Source organism: Balaenoptera acutorostrata, chromosome 2, assembly GCF_949987535.1.
Source record: "Balaenoptera acutorostrata chromosome 2, mBalAcu1.1, whole genome shotgun sequence".
Lineage (NCBI taxonomy): Eukaryota > Metazoa > Chordata > Mammalia > Artiodactyla > Balaenopteridae > Balaenoptera > Balaenoptera acutorostrata.
In genome coordinates, this window is record NC_080065.1 from 68,686,100 (window position 1) to 68,703,791 (window position 17,692).

General features: G+C 37.8%; 1 protein-coding gene across 4 annotated transcripts in view; it reads left to right on the plus strand.

Moving 5' to 3' along the window:
* Positions 1-17,692, plus strand: part of ATG10 (autophagy related 10) — a 234,970-nt gene that overhangs the window by 125,062 nt on the left and 92,216 nt on the right. For all 4 annotated transcript variants that reach the window (XM_007193052.2, XM_007193050.2, XM_057541457.1 and 1 more), the window contains one exon: positions 13,266-13,404. In XM_007193052.2, the coding sequence (XP_007193114.2) occupies positions 13,266-13,404 (139 nt within the window). The remainder of the gene's footprint in view (positions 1-13,265; positions 13,405-17,692) is intronic.

Below are 17,692 nucleotides of genomic sequence, written 5' to 3' on the forward strand. Positions count from 1 at the left end.
CAGATCCCTCAGGCAGTTCTTAAATATTTCAGCCATGTGCATAGTCTCTGTTTTCTTTCTGTCTCTCTTTTATCTTTCTATATAAAAGTTTGGGGACTAGATTTTGGCAACAATATAATTGGAGAATAGAAGCATAAAGCTTGTTTGTGTTGTTATTTTGTTTAGTCTTACTCTAGCTTTCACTTTTTATTGATGCTATTGGCTTTTTATCATAATTTATCTTGTCTCTCTTCTCTCTTCCTCTGTCCCCCTTCCTCTTCCTATTTCTTTTCTTTCTTCCCCCCTTTACCCCTATTCTCTTTTTCTCCAATTTTTTAATCTAGTTTATGCTCAGGAATTTATTTAGTGCCTTTTGTTCAAGGAGGTCAGCACACTTCTATCTATATTATCTTGTTTATGCTCAAGACAAATCTAAAATCAAACAAAGGCAGAAGGTACCAAAAACCTACATTCCTACAGTTCTTGAGCTACAGTGTGTTTTGGAATTCAGATTTGGGGGATTTAAAATAGTAGTGTAATTTTGTAAAAGTAGATTCTGTATTATGTTACATTCCCAGCGTTGTGTGAATGAAGTCGATCTCCAATGGTGAATTCTCTGGCTGATCCATGAGGAGGTGGTAGAGTGGTCTGGTCTGGAGAAGCCTTTTCTGGACCCTCAGATTTCATCATGTTAGGTGTAAGGCTGGGTTTGACCCTTTGTTATTTATTGCTGTAAATGATTTTCTGTTCACTTTCTTGCAAGAATTGCTTGAGTTAAAAGTTGAAATTCGTGACACAACTTTAAATCCATTTTTTTAAAAAAAGTGAAGTTCATTTATCGAGGAACTGAAATCATTAATTACGTTGTAGCTCCTTATCTTTTTTATGATACACGTATTGCTGTGGGTATAGTGCTCTAAAACATCTGCTCAATAGTCCGTTATAGCGGTACAAGAATGCTTTTACATGAAGGCAATAAAGTAGCAGATGCTTCTTAATGACAACTTCCCAGTTCATTTAGGAAACAAGTCAGTTCTGGATTTGGTTTTTCCTCCACGTGTGGCACCTGTGCAGGCAAACGATTCTAAAGAGGTTAGAACTGACAAATCAAGTCCCTCTATATAATTATTTAGGGTGCTCCAAGTTAGTCTAAAAGCCTTATCTAACAGCACTTTAATGAAATTAGCATTTTCCTTACTATGCAAATAATTCTCTACCATTGTAAGTAACCAGGAAAATACATTAATTCAGTATTACCAGCTTACGCTTCTTTTATTTTATTGTTTGGAAACTTCTGTTGCATCTTGATTTATCATTAGCATTACAAATAGAAAAAGTGGTTGAATGCCTATGCTTGGTAACAGGGAAAATGGGGGTCCAGCATTTGGAAGTCACATTCCTTCCAGGAGCAATTTCTGTTACCTCAGAGACAGATCGTGAGGCTCTGGTCGTGTCCACATGCCGCTTTGCACCATCCTTGTCCTTGGCAGGTCTGGCCTTCTCCTCAGTACAGTAGGCAGTCAATCCCCTGGGTGTGTTCTGAAGGGTGCCAGGGAAGCCCCCGCTGCTGCCCCTCTCCCCCCATGTCTTGTTCTCCTTTACAGTAACTACATGGTCAGTGATTCATTAAGATTTTCCCGTTCAGGGAAACTTCTTTTCAAAGGAAAAGACTCTTGGTAAGATGCACATTTCTAGCCTATAACATTTACTGTAAATGAGTTTTTCAAGTCCCTTTCCTCTGAAAATCAGAAGGGCTGAATTTGGAAGTCTTGTGCTGAAAGAGGAAGACAAGGCCATGAAAAGCTGGATACAGGAGATGCTAAGGATCAATTTTGTCTTCTTCATAATTTTTTAACAATGGTCTGGGTCAACAGCATAGTCTTTAAAGTGGATACATGCACCCAGGGGGCTTGCAGAACAATCCATTGAGATGTGGGAAATAATATTAGAACTACTTTTATACTTTGTGTATTTTTTTAAATGAGGCTTTACTAATATTTAAACATGGACTCACACTGGGTCTTCATGCAGTTCATTTGTCAGAAGACCAGGAGTCCTATATGTTAGTCAAGGCATCCGAAAGGGAACGGGGAGCCAGATGCTAGGAAGGGGTCAACAGTGGTGGTTTACTCCTTCAGGCTTTTGTTATGTATCACAGCTTATTGTGCCCTGGATTTAGTGGGATGATCTCATCCAGTTTTAGTTAACACAACTCCTACTTGTCAGACTAGGGACTTTAAAGATCCCTGCCAAGAAACTTTAATGAACAACAACAACAACAAAATGGCAGTATGTATAAACAACAATATAATCCGATCTTTCAAAAAAATTGTCTCTCCAAATTTGAAGTTAAGATTTCTTGAGATAGGATTTATATTTACTGTTATTAGTGATGACCCTCAACCTGTGTGTATGTTGTGCCTAACGATCACATGAAGCTCTCTGTGTTGATTGGCAACTCACTGAAAAGCATCCAGAACATGAAGACAAACCTCTTAGGACTTGGGGAAATGACTGAAATGTGTGTGTCATGATTTACTAGGTGCAGCCAGTGATATATGTCTTCCATGTGGATCTGTGTATCTTTTTCAGCTGTTGCAACCATTAAAATCACCTACCAAAAAAATGGAGAAAAAACTGAAGCCAGACTTTTGAAATGCCATGTCATAATTAAGATTTAAAACAGAACAAACAAAAAAGTCTGTAGCATATTCAGTCAAATTGCTGTCATCAAAATATTACTGGCAAAAAAACGTGTCTGTACCATTAATAAATAAAATAACGGTTTTTCAATAACACTTTATTTACTGTGTTGATTTACACATTTGGAACCCAGGGCTCTTTGTCTATGTGCAAATTAGAACAAGATTCTTTATGAAGAGGAAGGAAGTCACGCCTGGTTCTTCAGAGTCCGTTTTGAATTAAGGCTGTGCCCCTGTGCTGGAGAGAGAGGCAGGACTGCCGGGCAGCCAGGATCTGGGCGTTTGGTGTCTGGGTGTCTGGCCATCCAGGACTGTGACCAGGGCTGGCTGCTCAGCAGCACGGGCTCTGAAACCAGGAGCCCAGTGAAACGCTGGCAACTCTGTGCTCATTTGCATGTGATTTACATGTGTGACCATTTAGGTGCTAACTTTTGCAATGGGTACTTTAAAATCAACATTTCTGCAACTTTATTCAGCCACAGCCACTGCCCCAGAAAGCTGAGGGCAAAATGGGCAAGATGCCCAAAGAGGAGATGAGGGCAAGGGGCCAGTGAAGGTCCTGTGGTGCTCAGAGCAAAGAGCAGGGTGGGACGCCTGCTTCTATCAGTGCCCAGATCATCACCTAACTAAAATAATCACTGGGAAAATATTTTTCCCTCATCTTTGTCTTATCCATGAAGGTTTTCAACTTTAATCTTTTAAAATGTACATAGTATATTACACAGAAATACATGTTCATAACTGATCAGAAGGTAAATATACACACATTAAAGATGAATGCTTAAATTTTTTGACTCCAGGAATCACAATCAAAAAAGTTGAGAGACCCCTGATTTATAGGATGGAAATGATAACAGAGAGTTTATGCTCATTCCATTCACTTATTTCACTTAACAAATATTGATTGAATGCCTACTATCTGCCAGGTACTGTTCAAGATGCTTGGGATACCTCAGTGAATAAGATAGGCAAAAACCATGCCCTCGGGGCACTCACGTCCCAAGGGATGTGTGTGTGCCATAGCATAGCCTTTCCCTGACCCCAGACCAGGTAAGGCCCCAAGATACATTCTTACATTTCTATAGCACTTGCAACACTATAACCAAATAATTGTTTATGGACTGATTTGGTTTTTCCTGCACTCTCCCTCCAGTTATAAGCTCTCTGAGAGCAAAGACTGTGTCTGTTCTGTTTCACCACTAACTCTCCAGTGGTGGCACCATGCCTAGCATATAGTAGACGCTCATTAATGGTTAGTGAAAGAATATTTGCTCTGTCTGCACACACTGTGTACATGTGTGCATATGTATGTGGGTTTGCTCAAAGCTGAGAAAGAAAGGCATGGGGCATTCTCAAGCAGAAACTGTTGCTGAGAGCAGGACATGTAGTGACAGAATGAAGTGTGCAAGGAGAATTTTTAGTGTCTGCAAGAAGAGTTTGTTAGGAAGAAGCTTGGGTGATTAGAGGTGTTCCTAAAAATCTATCTGGGTGGATGATATGGTCATTGGACTAAAAACTAAACCTTGGGGAATGGGGATTAGGATATTAAAAGGGTCAATCCTACCTAAAACTGGTTTATATTTGAAAGAGCTGAAACAAAAAAGGTAAAAACCACACACACAAAATTTATAGATGTAGTAAAATTATGTGTACTCTGGGACTCTGTGCATTTTCTCTAGTAGCACTTATTGTGATGATAATTTTAATGATTTGTGTGATTATTTGTTTATCATATCTCTTCCCTTTAGGGCACAGTGTCTGCTGTTGTTCTCCCCTCTGTTCCCAGATCCTAGGACAGAGTCTAGAACAAGGGTTGGCAAACTGTGGCCAGCTTCCTATTTTTGTACAGCTCAGAAGCTGAGAACGGTTTTTGCATTTTTATATGGTTGAGAAAGAATAGTGTTTCATGACACACTAAAATTATATGAAATTTAAATTTTAGTGTCCATAAATAACATTTTATTGGAACAAAGCCACAGTCATTAATTTACATATTGTCTAGGCTGCTTTTGTGCTACAGTGGCAAAGTTGAGTGGTTTTGACAGAGACACATGGTTCACAAAGCTTAAAAAATTTACTACCTGGCCCTTTAAGAAAATGTTTGCGGACCCTTGATGTAGAACATAGAAAATACCCTATAACATTTGATGAATGAATAAATAAACTAATCAGTATACCTACTATGTGTCAGATAGTTTTATAGTTTATCTTGTTTAATACACTTTAAACAAGGAGAAAGTGCCTTCATTTAACAAATAAGGAAACTCAGGCTCAGAGGGATTAAGTGGTCTGCTCATCCAGAGAGTGCAGTCAGGAACTGAACCCAGGTCTAACTACAAATTCCATGCCCTTTTCCACATTTAACTATACTCTGCTTCTCTAATATCTAGATGTTTTTATTTGAGATTTGAATATCACTTCCACTTCAGTAGAAAGGTGAGAATGTTCACTGTGCTCTCCTTGCTGCTGAAATAGTATTGTTTAACCACCCCTCAACCCCTATCTTTGTCCTGGCACAAGCACGTGGTATGCACTTGTGGAATTTTTTAAGGGGTTCTCTTAGTAAAAGAGCCAACAAGCAAACAAATAAAGCCTATTCACATCCACATAATCCAGAGACAGTTTTGAGGAAGGGGAAGGAATTCAGGCTCACTTGAAGGTCCTGTAGAGCAGTTCACAGCTGATTCCTAGACATGATGTTTCTTGTGCACATACCGAGACAGCCCCTCCTGAAATTACTAGTGCTTGCCTTTTGGTCTGTTTATCAAGACCTTATCAGTTTCACTCTTTGGCAATGAAATTTACTCATTTCTGGATTTGAGTGTAGACGTTTATTCATATGCTGAAGGAATTTGCAGTTTATTCATCAAGACAATTAAAAATCCCACTTGTTTAAATTAGTGTAGTGCCATCTCTTACCTTCGAAAATTACTTCAGCCAAACTTCAGCCTGTTGGATTCAATTATCATCATTCTTTGAAGGCTTAGAATTTATCATCCCTTCAGGAAATCTAATGTAACATTCTAAGATAGAAAAAAAAATAGGAAAGGGGGAAAGTTCACCAAATGGAGACACAGGTCCTTTAATAAGGTTCTGCTTACTACTTATAAAAATACAATAAAATGAAATTAAGGAAAGCCTTAAGACAGACTCGTAGGAGTGGGCACACCAAGGTCTATGGACCATAGCTTGTTTTTGTAAATAAAATTTCACTGGAGTATGGCCACCTCCATTTGCGTTTGTCCCAGAACTACTGAGTTCAAAAGCAGAAGTTTGGGAGTGGAGCCCGAGAGTCAAATGTTTAACATCCCCTACTCCCCCAAATCCCATCATCTGTGCAGAGTGAAGGAATCCTGGGCCTGGAGCCTGGGGGCTTAAATGTGTGCTCTGGCTCAGTTTCTTACTTGCTAGGTGACCTTGGGCCTTCCTCTAGAGAAGAGGAGCAAATGGCATAATGCACACAAATGTTCTTAGAAAAACTGTGAACTGTTGTAACTGAGGCTGGTCTTTCTTATGTAGCATGCAAAGGGTAACTCTGAATAGAAACACATTTGACTGATTCTGAAGCTCAGAATACTAGGTAAAAGTCTTTCCCTTTTCCTTGAGTCAGTCATGATTTCCATAAGGAATTTCTGGTTTTCATATCCCTTATCCTGCTAATTCTTTTGCATTTAACTTCTCAGAAATCTTAAAAAGTAGGGAGAAGAACCTGAGTTTTCTTTTAAAAAGTCCTTCTGAGTCCTTATTTTTTTCTAAGAAAATGATACTTTTTATATATTGTTCTGATGTAAGGACTAATCATCATTGACATATGTTAGGTACCTCTAACCATTATTACTATTCCCTTCTGCCAGGGAACCTGTGTTCTCTGGCACGGAATCTCAGAGTTAGCCTCTTCTGCAGTCCGCCTTGCACTCAGCCTAGGTGCTAGCTGCCCAACTCTGGGTTCAAACTGTCTTGCTGTCTCCTGCACAGTCCTAAAGGAAACATGGCCTTCGAAGCACAATGGAGCCAGCAGTAAACATCCAGAAAACTGCCAGATGTGCTTTGGCAGGTTTCTGTGTCCCCTCCTTACTGCCTTGCCCTTGAGCATGCCAGGCTGCATCGGATTTAATCCCACGTAGGAGACAGATTCTTTCTCTCAGTGAGAACCCACATTGGCCATGCGGATGCTAATTCGCTCCCCTCTGATGGAGCTTGGAGAGCAAAGAATGGCACCCCTTTCTTTCCAAAAAAAATCAGGAGTAGTGATAGTGTTCTGGGAAAGGGGGAGCCTCACTGAGATGCTATCCTTGGGATCATCTTGGTACCAGTGTCACCCCAGATGCTGTCAGACACACGCCTGCCTGGTGTTGAACTCTCTCTTATGTACTGGATGCAACATTTACAGTTGCTAAAAGAATGCCATCACTTGCAGAGTTCTTGTGACAATCACGCACACAAAAGCCACAGAGATCATGAAAAAAAGAGTCATTCTAGGAGTAAAAATAGTGAAAAAACCACCCCACTGTAAAATAATGAGCATGTGAAGCAAAACAAAACAAAACAAAAGGGCCTGCTTACTTAGAGTCCCACATAGGTTATTTTTATAATTCATTTAAAATGTTTTAATAATTAAAACTCTTTCTTTCTTAAGGAATTGATTTTTCAACGATTTGTCCAAAGGCTTTGTCAGTCTTTATCACTTCTGAAAATATTAAAAGGATGTTGGCTCAGGAAAATCAAGCAAAGTTTGTTACACAGTCCATCTTTCCATTGTGATTAGATGGTTATGTGTCCACTTGTGGATGCAGCTGAAGACTGTCCTGAACCAGTACTTTCCCTTTGTCACTCTTTGGCTTCTTGGCTACGGTTCTGGCCCGTAACTGTTAGGTTTGAATTAAGAACCTGATTGGTGGAAGATAAACAAATAGAATCTCTTTTCCTCAAGGGACATTATGAATAAATCTCGTTGCTTATGTTTGCTCAGTAATAGTAATAGAGATTTCTAGTGATAGAAAAGAAGTTTTTCTTCCTCCAGTTACTTTTCCCTGTAGGCTAAATAGAGATATGGATCTCATTTCCTAAGCACAGTACACTATTTGGGTTTGCTTTCAATAAAATATCTATGAAGTGTCTTTAGCATGATCACTATTTAATGAGATTTAGTTGTAAAGCTTAATTCATATCAGATTTTCTAAATGAGAGATCACTGTCAACTTATTGTTAATTGAATTCAATAAAATCAAGGTTTCTATAATTAATGTGAACTACTTAATCTTTTAGCTCTTTGAATGAATGTAATTTTCTAAACACAGGTATCTTCTCATTTAATGAAATAGCAACATTGTGAGGAAAATAAATGTACACATGACTCCTTTTTCTATTAACTCTTAATATCAAATTAAATATACCCAAATCCTCTTTAAAACATAATAAAAGAAAAGTAATAAAATATTAACAAATGTACTCAAAATGTTAACAGTAATCTGATGGTGTCTAGAACATCAGTCCAAATTAAGTATATAACAGTTAAGAAATGGCATTCTCCAGTACAAAGAGCAGTGGTTTCAGGATCAGTAGATATGGGTCATAGGCCTGCCTCTACCTCTAATTATCTGGGTGACATTGGGTAAACCACTAACCTTTTTGGGCCTTCTTGTTTGGATTAGCAAGGTGAGTGTTGGGCGAGATGGAATGATTGAAGTTCCTTTCACTATTAGAGTTCTGTGATTCTGTATCCTGTAACATGGTAGCAGAAACTTTTGTTACCTCAAAAAAATTTTTATGAGAATTAAAAATATTCAAAAAAGTAGACTGAAAGGTGTAAAGAACCTGCAGACCCATCACTCAACCCCAACAATCATCACTCTGTGGCCAACCATGCCCCTTCCACATCTCCATCCACTGACACCCCTCCTGTGTTATTGTAAGGCTAATTCCAGACGTCAGCCTCTCTTTATCAACGTAATCCCTCTGCCATCTGTACTGTTAGCCCTGAGGTCTTAGATATTGTATTTTGTTTTTAACGAATCTCAAATTGTCTAGCTATTTTTTTCCTTTTCATTTTTTAATTGACATTTTAAGATAAATACAGATTCACAGGCAGTAATAAGAAATAATCAGAAAGATCCCATGCACCCTTAACCCAGTTTACCCCAGTGGTAACATCTTGCAAAATTATAGTATAATATCACAACCAGGGTATCGGCATCGATATAATCCACTGATCTTATTCAGATTTCCCCATTTTATTTATACTGATCTCTGTGTGCGTGTGTGTGTGTGTGTGTGTGTTTGGCTGTATACAACTTTATCACATGTGTAGGTTCATGTATCTACCACCATGGTCAAGATATAGAACAATTCCATCATCACAAGGACTCCTCATGTTATTTTGTAACCATACCCACCTCCTTCTGCCCATCCCCTCAACACTAATCTGTTCTCTGTTCTTCATTTCTAAAATTTTGTCATTTCAAAAATGTTATATAAATGGAATCATACAGTCTGTAACCTTTTCAGATTGGCTTTTATCACTCCATAAGTACCGGGAGATTCACTCAGGTGATTGTGTGTGTCAACAATTTGCTCTTTTCATTGCCGAGCAGTGTGGGATGATGTACCACAATTTGTTTAACCATGACCTGCTGAGGGACATCTGAACTGTCTCAAGTTTTTGGCTATTCTGAATAAAACTACTATGAACATTCGTGTACAGGTTTTTCATTTCTCTGGGATAAATGCCCGAGAGTGTAATTGGTGGACTGTATGGTAATTACATGTTTAGTTTTATAAGAAACTGCCATATGGTTTTCCAGAGCAGCTGTACCCTTTTATACTCCAAGCAACAATGTATGAATGATCTAGTTTCTTTGCATCTTCACCAACATTTGAAGATGTCACTGTTTGTTATTTTAGCTATTCTGATAGATGTGTAGTGATATCTCATTGTAGTTTTAATTTGCATTTCCCTGATGGCTAATGATATCGAACATTTTTTTTATATGCCTGTTTGCCATTTGTATATCATCTTTGGTGATCTTTTGCATTTTTACTCCTCCATTTACTTCTTTTCAGAATTTAGGGTCGGGGTAGGCTTGCTGGTAAATCACCTATGATGTTTGTTATAGTATACTTAAATGGGAGGAACCAGGTCTGCAACTGCTACAGAAAATATTGCTTACCAGTGTTCTCAGCTCTGTGTTAGAGTCTCTGGGAATACAAAGATGAATAAGACAAGAACCTTGGTCTTAAAGTTCTAAAACCATCTGGCACTTTGGGAAAGGGAAGCAGAAAATATGTAGAAGTCCGAGATTTCCAAATTGCATGACTTCACAGGATGATATTTGCGTGGGCATCATAAAGGTGACCACGAATGATGGAAAGATCCTAGCAGAAACAGGCCAAGAATTCAGTTCATTTAATATGAGTTAAGGATGCAAAAATGTCTTTGCCTGTAGATGGCTGCTCAGAGCAAGGGGCTGGGTTGACATAACAGCACTTGTAATTAGAGGGCAGGTACTCCAGCCTTCAAATCCTACAAAGGTACTCAGCTGCCAGTGAGAACAGTGACTGGAGTGAAACTTCTAATAGCTCTTGAAGAAGCTTTTCCTGTCCCCTCTCTCTTATTCCAAGAATCTGAATCTATGTCTAATTGTTGCAAGAACCTGGTGTCAACCCCAACACATTACCTGAGTGCTTAATTTGAGTTTGGGTGAAGGACAGTCTTTCCAGGAATTTTATCCTCCCTAGCAGGACTGAGTCTCAGGCAGACTATTTCTGCAGTTTTGTGCAGAAATTAATGACCAAATTCAATATTTACTTACAAACTGTACAGTGATGGTCTAAGAAGAGAAATAGCTTAATAGAGAAGAATAGGGAATAAATACACACATACACACAAATCTAATTTATGGTAAAAGTGGCATTAAAAATCAATGGGAAAATGATGGACTATTAGAAATCATCTGGGAAAAATTCTTACCTCACATCATACACAAAAACAAAATTCAGATGGATTAATGATCTAAATGTCAATTTAAAAACATGTGTGTATGTGAGAGAGACAGAGTATGTGTGTGTAGAATAGAGGAGTTTAACATTTTTATAATTTTTAAGGATGAGGTGGGACATAGCAGGAGTCCTTCTAATGAAGACAGATAACTCAGAAGCTGCAAACAGAAAATGTACAGCTTTTGACTACATGAAAGTAAAAAAAAAAATTTATGATAACATGTACAAGAAACAAAGTCAAAAGAAAACTGAGTGAAAGTGTTTTATACACACATACATATCACACATACACTTGCACACCTTTGTTTTTCTATGGTGCAGAGATGTATATATTTCCAGTAATAAGTTATTATTTCTAATATACAAAGAGTTTGTATAATTCAATAAGAAAAAATGGAAATTAAATATCAGAAAAATAGGAAAGGAATAAGAACAGGCATATCACAGAAGAGTATAAATTACCAATAAATATATGAGTAGATGTTCACTTTCACTAGTAATTAAGAAACTAGAAGCTAAAACAAAAAACTGACATTTAAAAATTCATCAAATAGGCAAAAATTAAAAACAAATAATATTCAGTATTTATGGGAATTGGGAAAGGGCATTCTTTTACATTTTTGCTGGGAATATAAATTGATACAGCCTTTTTCTGAGGACAAATTGGCAGAATCTATTGAAATTTGAAATGTACGTACCCTCTCATACATTAATGTCACCTTTAGGAATCTGCACCATAGAAAAACAGAGGTGTATAAAATATATGTGCTAAGATATTCGCGGCAGCATTAGTTGTAGTAGCAGAAAATTATAATTAACCTAAAATATCTAGCAATATGGAAATGTTTAAAAACACACACACAAAACTATGGCATAGTCATATATTGGAACGTAGTGAAGTCATTAAAAGAAGGAACAAAATCTGCAGCACTGACATGGCAGCACGTGGTAGTATGTTCATGAGTGAATAAATCAAATCAAGGAACATGTATATATAGCATGATTTAATTGGGGACGCAGAGGTGGGAGGGTAGGTGGATGTATGTGTATAAACGTGTTTGTAGACCAAAAAATAAAAGTCTGGAAAAATACACAATGACCTTTTGAAAATGGTTACAAATCTGAGGTACTGAAGTGCTGGGATGAGGGGAATTTCACTTTTTTTTTTTTTTTTTTAATGTACTTGTGCAGTGTCTGCAGTTATTTTTAATCACAATGATTTTATAATGTTACAAAAGAAAAGAAATTATAAATGCTAAAGAACCCAATCTTTGACCAAAAAGAAAGAATTTTGGTTAGAAGAATTGCTTTAAAAGAAGACGTATTTATCTTTGCCTAATGAAAATTTAAATAAAAAAATAGACAAAACTCTTCCTTGCTATTGTATTAATTTTCTGTATCTGGAATATTTATTTTAGTGGTTTCTCTTTGGTTATTTAATTCATTGTGTTTAACTGATAGTGTTTACTGGAGTTTAGTGAAAAGCTATTTTGTAAATATCTTCAGTTGTGATTTACCTAGTGTAATATCTCCCCCAGTGAATTGACTGTGAGTGGGGAATTAGTAAAGCAGATAACAGATCTGGAGAGTAGTCTGTGGCTTTACTTATCTCCACAGGAAGCTGTATTTCATATTGGTAAAGTTGGAAATCTTTCCTGTAGCTCCTCCCGATTGTTCATTGTTGTTACCATTTTAATGAGAGGCAGAAATGAGCCAAACCAACCTGCTTCTTTCCTTCTACTAAATTAATGTCAAAGGAAATTCTTCAGCCCAAATAAATAAGTGAATGTGGATGGAATCAGATTCTGACTCAACATGTCCAATTAATTGCTTCCAAACGTTAAGATACATTCTTAAGAAACCCCACACATAATAAAAAATCAACCAGTGGAGAATGATTACGTGAGAAGTGAACTAGCTTAGAACCATCTTTGTTTACAAAACCCCATTTAAGTTGACATTAATATTTGCTATCTACTCTATTATAAATCAAGATTTATTGTAGAAATGTACCAAAGATAGCACAATAATAAAGAAAACAGATTCATCTCAGGTTTTGAAATGTACCTAACAAATTCAGCCTCTTGCAAAATAACTTTCTTATTCAAAATGGAACTGGGAATTGTTCAGCACACAGTGAATCACCTTTTGGCAAGTACAATAGAATCTTTAGGGACATTTTGCAGTATCTTGTTCAATTGTTAGGATGTTTTTAGCTTTCACAGGTAGGGAAGAAGGTAGCTTGTATAGCCATCATCTTGTTGCTAAAATTGTACAGTAAAGATTTTTCAGAGTTGCTGTTGCAATAGATCCTTTTGCTTTTTTTTTTTTCTTCCTGTTTCTTTACCCAGAGCTGCTTTGTCTCTCAAAAACAATCTGGAATTACTTAATGCTGTTTTCTGGTTTTACTATTTACCCAGGACTCAAATGTTAAACATTAATGTGGGAAACTCCCTTTTCCTTACCTCATAGTCCTATATTTATTTAACTGTTATTTTGCAAGAAGAAAACCTCATCTTTCTCTCTCTGTGTTAATGTACTTCTTTTTATTGACAGACACATTTTGTTTTTGTATTTGCTTTTTTTCAGGAGGCTTTAGAGCCACCCCTGGATGATTTTGAGGTGACGGAGACCACCACGGCAACCGAAGTGATTAAATATGAGTATCATGTCTTATATTCCTGCAGCTACCAAGTGCCTGTGCTTTACTTTAGGGCAAGCTTTTTAGGTAAGACCATGTTGGAAGCTAAATGTAAATTCATAGCATTTACATATAAGGCAGAAAGCAGATTTGGAAAATTATTCTTGAGAGAAAAAAATAGAGTTAAAAATAAGAAAACTGTGGGTGAGGTAAGGTTTTACCAGTAAATTTTCTCATGCTTTAGAAAGAGTATCAAGACTTCAGAGTGAATGATATCATCCCAGCCTTAAGTCTGATCTTCAGATTCTTGGCCTCCTGCCCAGCGTTGACTAAGCCCCCTGGCCCTTTTTCTTTTCTTTACTTTAAACAAGTAGGAACACCTTAAAGCTACAATGTTTATTTACTTCTAACTTTACAGTAAAAATTTCTTTCAATCTCAAGTGATCCCATTAACTCAAAAGTCCCCATGTCTCCTTCCCCAAGCACTAATTATTATTTCAGGAACTGTTCATCAATCCATTTAAGCTCTATTTAAAAATAGCACTAACATTTCCTTCGGCCATCTATACATCTCCAATACCTCAGCTTCCTGCGATGCTGTTACTCAACTCATCCCCCTTGCCAAGAAGGTGGAACACCCTGTCTCCTCTGAGGCCTTGGCTAATAAAGCTTATTTAATGAGCAGCCGCGTGGAGTCCTCACCCTGCAGCGCAGCCGGGACTCCCCCCCTCACGTCCTATGACTTAACCGGGTCAACATTTTGAGGCCCCTCCACCCTGGGCTCAGAGACAAGAGGAGCCACCTCCCCAGCCCACCCCTACCCTATTTCTCCTTTTCTGTCTGGACTTAGCAGCAGCATTTTGCATTTTGAACAGGCTTCTAACCTTTTCTGGATAGCTAAGACATCTGAATTTAGCCAGTGATATTTTATTTTTAATTAAAAAGTAGCTTAAGCTGCTTTGAATGTGTATTTGGTAGATTTAATCACTTGCTGCCTTATATTGTTAAATGGTCTCTAATTTTGCAGTGTTGGTGGTTTAACAAGCACTTAGGATTTAAAACACAAGAACAAATTCTCATAGACTCCCTGGTGAGAAGATTTTACTCTGAGGTGCAGCTCCTAAGAACTGACAATTTGGGGTAAATTTTCAACATGGAACATGGGGAGTTGAGGACACTGATAGTTCACCAATTCACAAACTCTTGCTGCAGATTTATCCGTATGATTATTACAGGCCTTTAAAACACTCACTTTATTGTAATTCTATTGGGTTTGGAGCCCAGGGGTTAAAGGAAGTTTCTTGTCAGTGAGCTGTGTTATACTAAAAAGTAGAAGGGGATACATTTATTTACCAGAGGGAAGAAAAATGTCCTTCTAGGTTTTGGTTTGCGAGGGCTCTACCCAGTACCTTCTGGATTCAAAGCCATGTCAAGGCTGCAGGTAGAGGAAATAGGACACTACTTCTTCAATACTGTACTTTCATATAATTAGTATTCACCATAAGCAGTTAATCACCAGAGAAGAGCTCCCAGAGACAAAACAAGTTGTTTAGCTTGTCAGCATTAGGGAATCGGAGGTGCTGAAACATGACTGCTTCTAGCTGGAAGTGGGTCTTGCCGAGGCCGGCGGATGAGCTCATACGTGTGCTTTGCTCTTATGTGCCAACAGCTCCCCTTACAGTACAGCACAGTAATTGTTCCTGCAAATCCATTTATATTTTAATGAAATTTGTATACTTCCTAAGATCTTTTCTTCATGACGGTTTTCTATTTCTTAAAAAAAAAAAAAAAAAAAAAACCCTAGCCTTTTTGGATCCTATTTGTATATTTTTAAGATGCTCTTTATTTATGTTTTTATAAAGGCAATCAAAATGAGTCATTTATTTTGTGTGGAAGCATTTCTTGTTCTCCACCCTCCCTACTCTGTGTTCTATAGAATGAGCATTAGGAATTTTTAAATTCCGGAATTCACTTAGTGGTTTTTCAGGTACATTAAAATACCACATTTAATTTTTTTAAAGCATACTGAATGTTTTCTTGTGGAGAAACATGAAAAATGGTTCTTTCCTTTATCATAGTCTAATAATTTCTTTTCTCTTTTCTACCTAACTTAACCTAATGAGTATTCTAAAAATGTATCGTCCTTTACTCTGGAGTCAGAATTTTTCCTTTTTTCCCCTCGGTCCATTCCCTCTTTATTTGTTACGTGATTACTCTGGCCCTTCATCTGTTAAACAAATCTCTGTCAGTGTGGTGAATGGATTCCTAACATCTTCCTCTTATTCCAGGTCCAGATTTTTCTTTGTCTCATTCTAAGAGAGTTCCGACCTAGAAAAAGGATGGCTATAAAATTTCTTGCTCAGGGGTCTTTTTTTGTTGCTTCAAAAATAGTTCACTTAGCCTTGTTTTTGACAGATATTTAGGATTTTTTTTTGCATTTGACTCAGTAAAAATTAGCTTCTCTGCTTTGCTCTAAATTTTATTTCAGTACCTCTTGTTTTAGGTAAAGCAAGTGGTAAGTAATTCCCATTTAAATTGACATTACCTTTTCTTTTATCGACTGGCTTAGGTGCCAGAGGAGATCTTTATTTTGTTTCTTGAAATGCAAATCATTGGACTGTGATTACCTCTTATTCCTTGATATGTCCAGTGTCCACCAGGCCAACTACTGCCTAAGACTCAGCTTACATACCACTTACTGTTGTCACCCCCTTGTCATATCATATCACATTATATTATATATCATGTTGCACAGTATCAGAAAAATATTTGTTTACTTGTCCCCTATAAAATGGTAAGCTAGAATATAGGGGTTTAAGGTAAAAAGAGGGAGGAAGGAAATTAATAGTGAGTACTTACAACCTACAAAGTGAACTTTATTCATAGCTCTGTGTGTGTGTGTGTAATACATATATGACATATGTATTCTTTGTCTTACTCATTTTTATACCCACAGTATCAACAAGTATTTATTGAATGAAACAGTGAGCAGGAATTTCTAACCATTTTTGCATATAGCTCAAAGATGGAAACCTTGTGATGGTGCCTTATTTGAACTTTTCTGATGAGTTATATGGAAGGGAGTAATGCTGTTGTCTCCAGGAAACTCAGAACCTAAACCATCTATATATCTTTACTCTTTAGCCTGGTGCTTCCTAGAGACAGCAGGAATGCTTGACTAAGGAAAATAGAAAGTCCTGAGGACTCAAAGGTGAGCATCTAAGCTAGGTGGGCAGCCCTGCCACTTCTTATAAACACATATTTTTATTTGATCCTTGAAGGCAGACAGCTAAGGTGAGACAGCATTCTGTTTCTGGGCATAACGCAGAAACATTTCTACTACTTGGCCATACGGGAACTCTGTTCCCTAGGGTCTAACATGAATTTAAGAGAAGAAATAAGTCCTTTTTTCCCTAACCACTCTTGCCATTTTAGGTTTGGGAGAGGTGGTGGGGCACGCTTAATACCATTTGCTACCCAGCAGTGGGTGAGAGGTAATTGCACTTCTCTCAAGTACTAATAAATAGCCTACATTCAGACAGTGCTTTGTAGTCTATGAAGTCCATTCTCACAAAGCACTTTTGTCTTCAAGTGCCCACCTGTTTTTCTCCCCCACTATTTTTTTTTAAAATAAATGTATTTATTTATTTATTTATTTATTTTTGGTTGTGTTGGGTCTTCCTTGCTACGTGCGGGCTTTCTCTAGTTGCGTCGAGTGGGGGCTACTCTTAGTTGCGGTGTGCGGGCTTCTCCTTGCGGTGGCTTCTCTTGTTGCGGAGCACAGGCTCTAGGCACGCGGGCTTCAGTAGTTGTGGCGCAGGGGCTCAGTAGTTGTGGCTCGCGGGCTCTAGAGCGCAGGCTCAGTAGTTGTGGCACATGGGCTTAGTTGCTCCACAGCATGTGGGATCTTCCCAGACCAGGGCTCAAACCCATGTCCCCTGCATTGGCAGGTGGATTCTTAACCACTGCGCCACCAGGGAACCCCTCCCCCAACTATTTTTGAAGCTCACCGCGTTAAGGAATTATTTGTACCGTGCTAAAGGCTTCTAACTGCTGCTCATCATTCCAGCACCTTTTTATGTCCCAGTGTTCCCTTTTGAGGGCTTGACTTGGTCAAAAGCTGATGGTAAGTGTTAGAAATGTGGTGTAAACCTTAGGCATATACATAATGGCTTTGGGCTTCACCAGACTCCTAAGTTTACCTAGTTTTACCTTACAACTAGAGATTTCTATATTTATTTCAGCTTGAATTCTGATTAATTTCTTCCCTGTCTCTCTTCCTTTCCTTTGTCCGTGATCTCTATTGAAAAATAGGCCAAGTGGTTCTTCTCATTTTCAAAATATTTAATTCTTTGGTGCTGACATATGGGTTCTT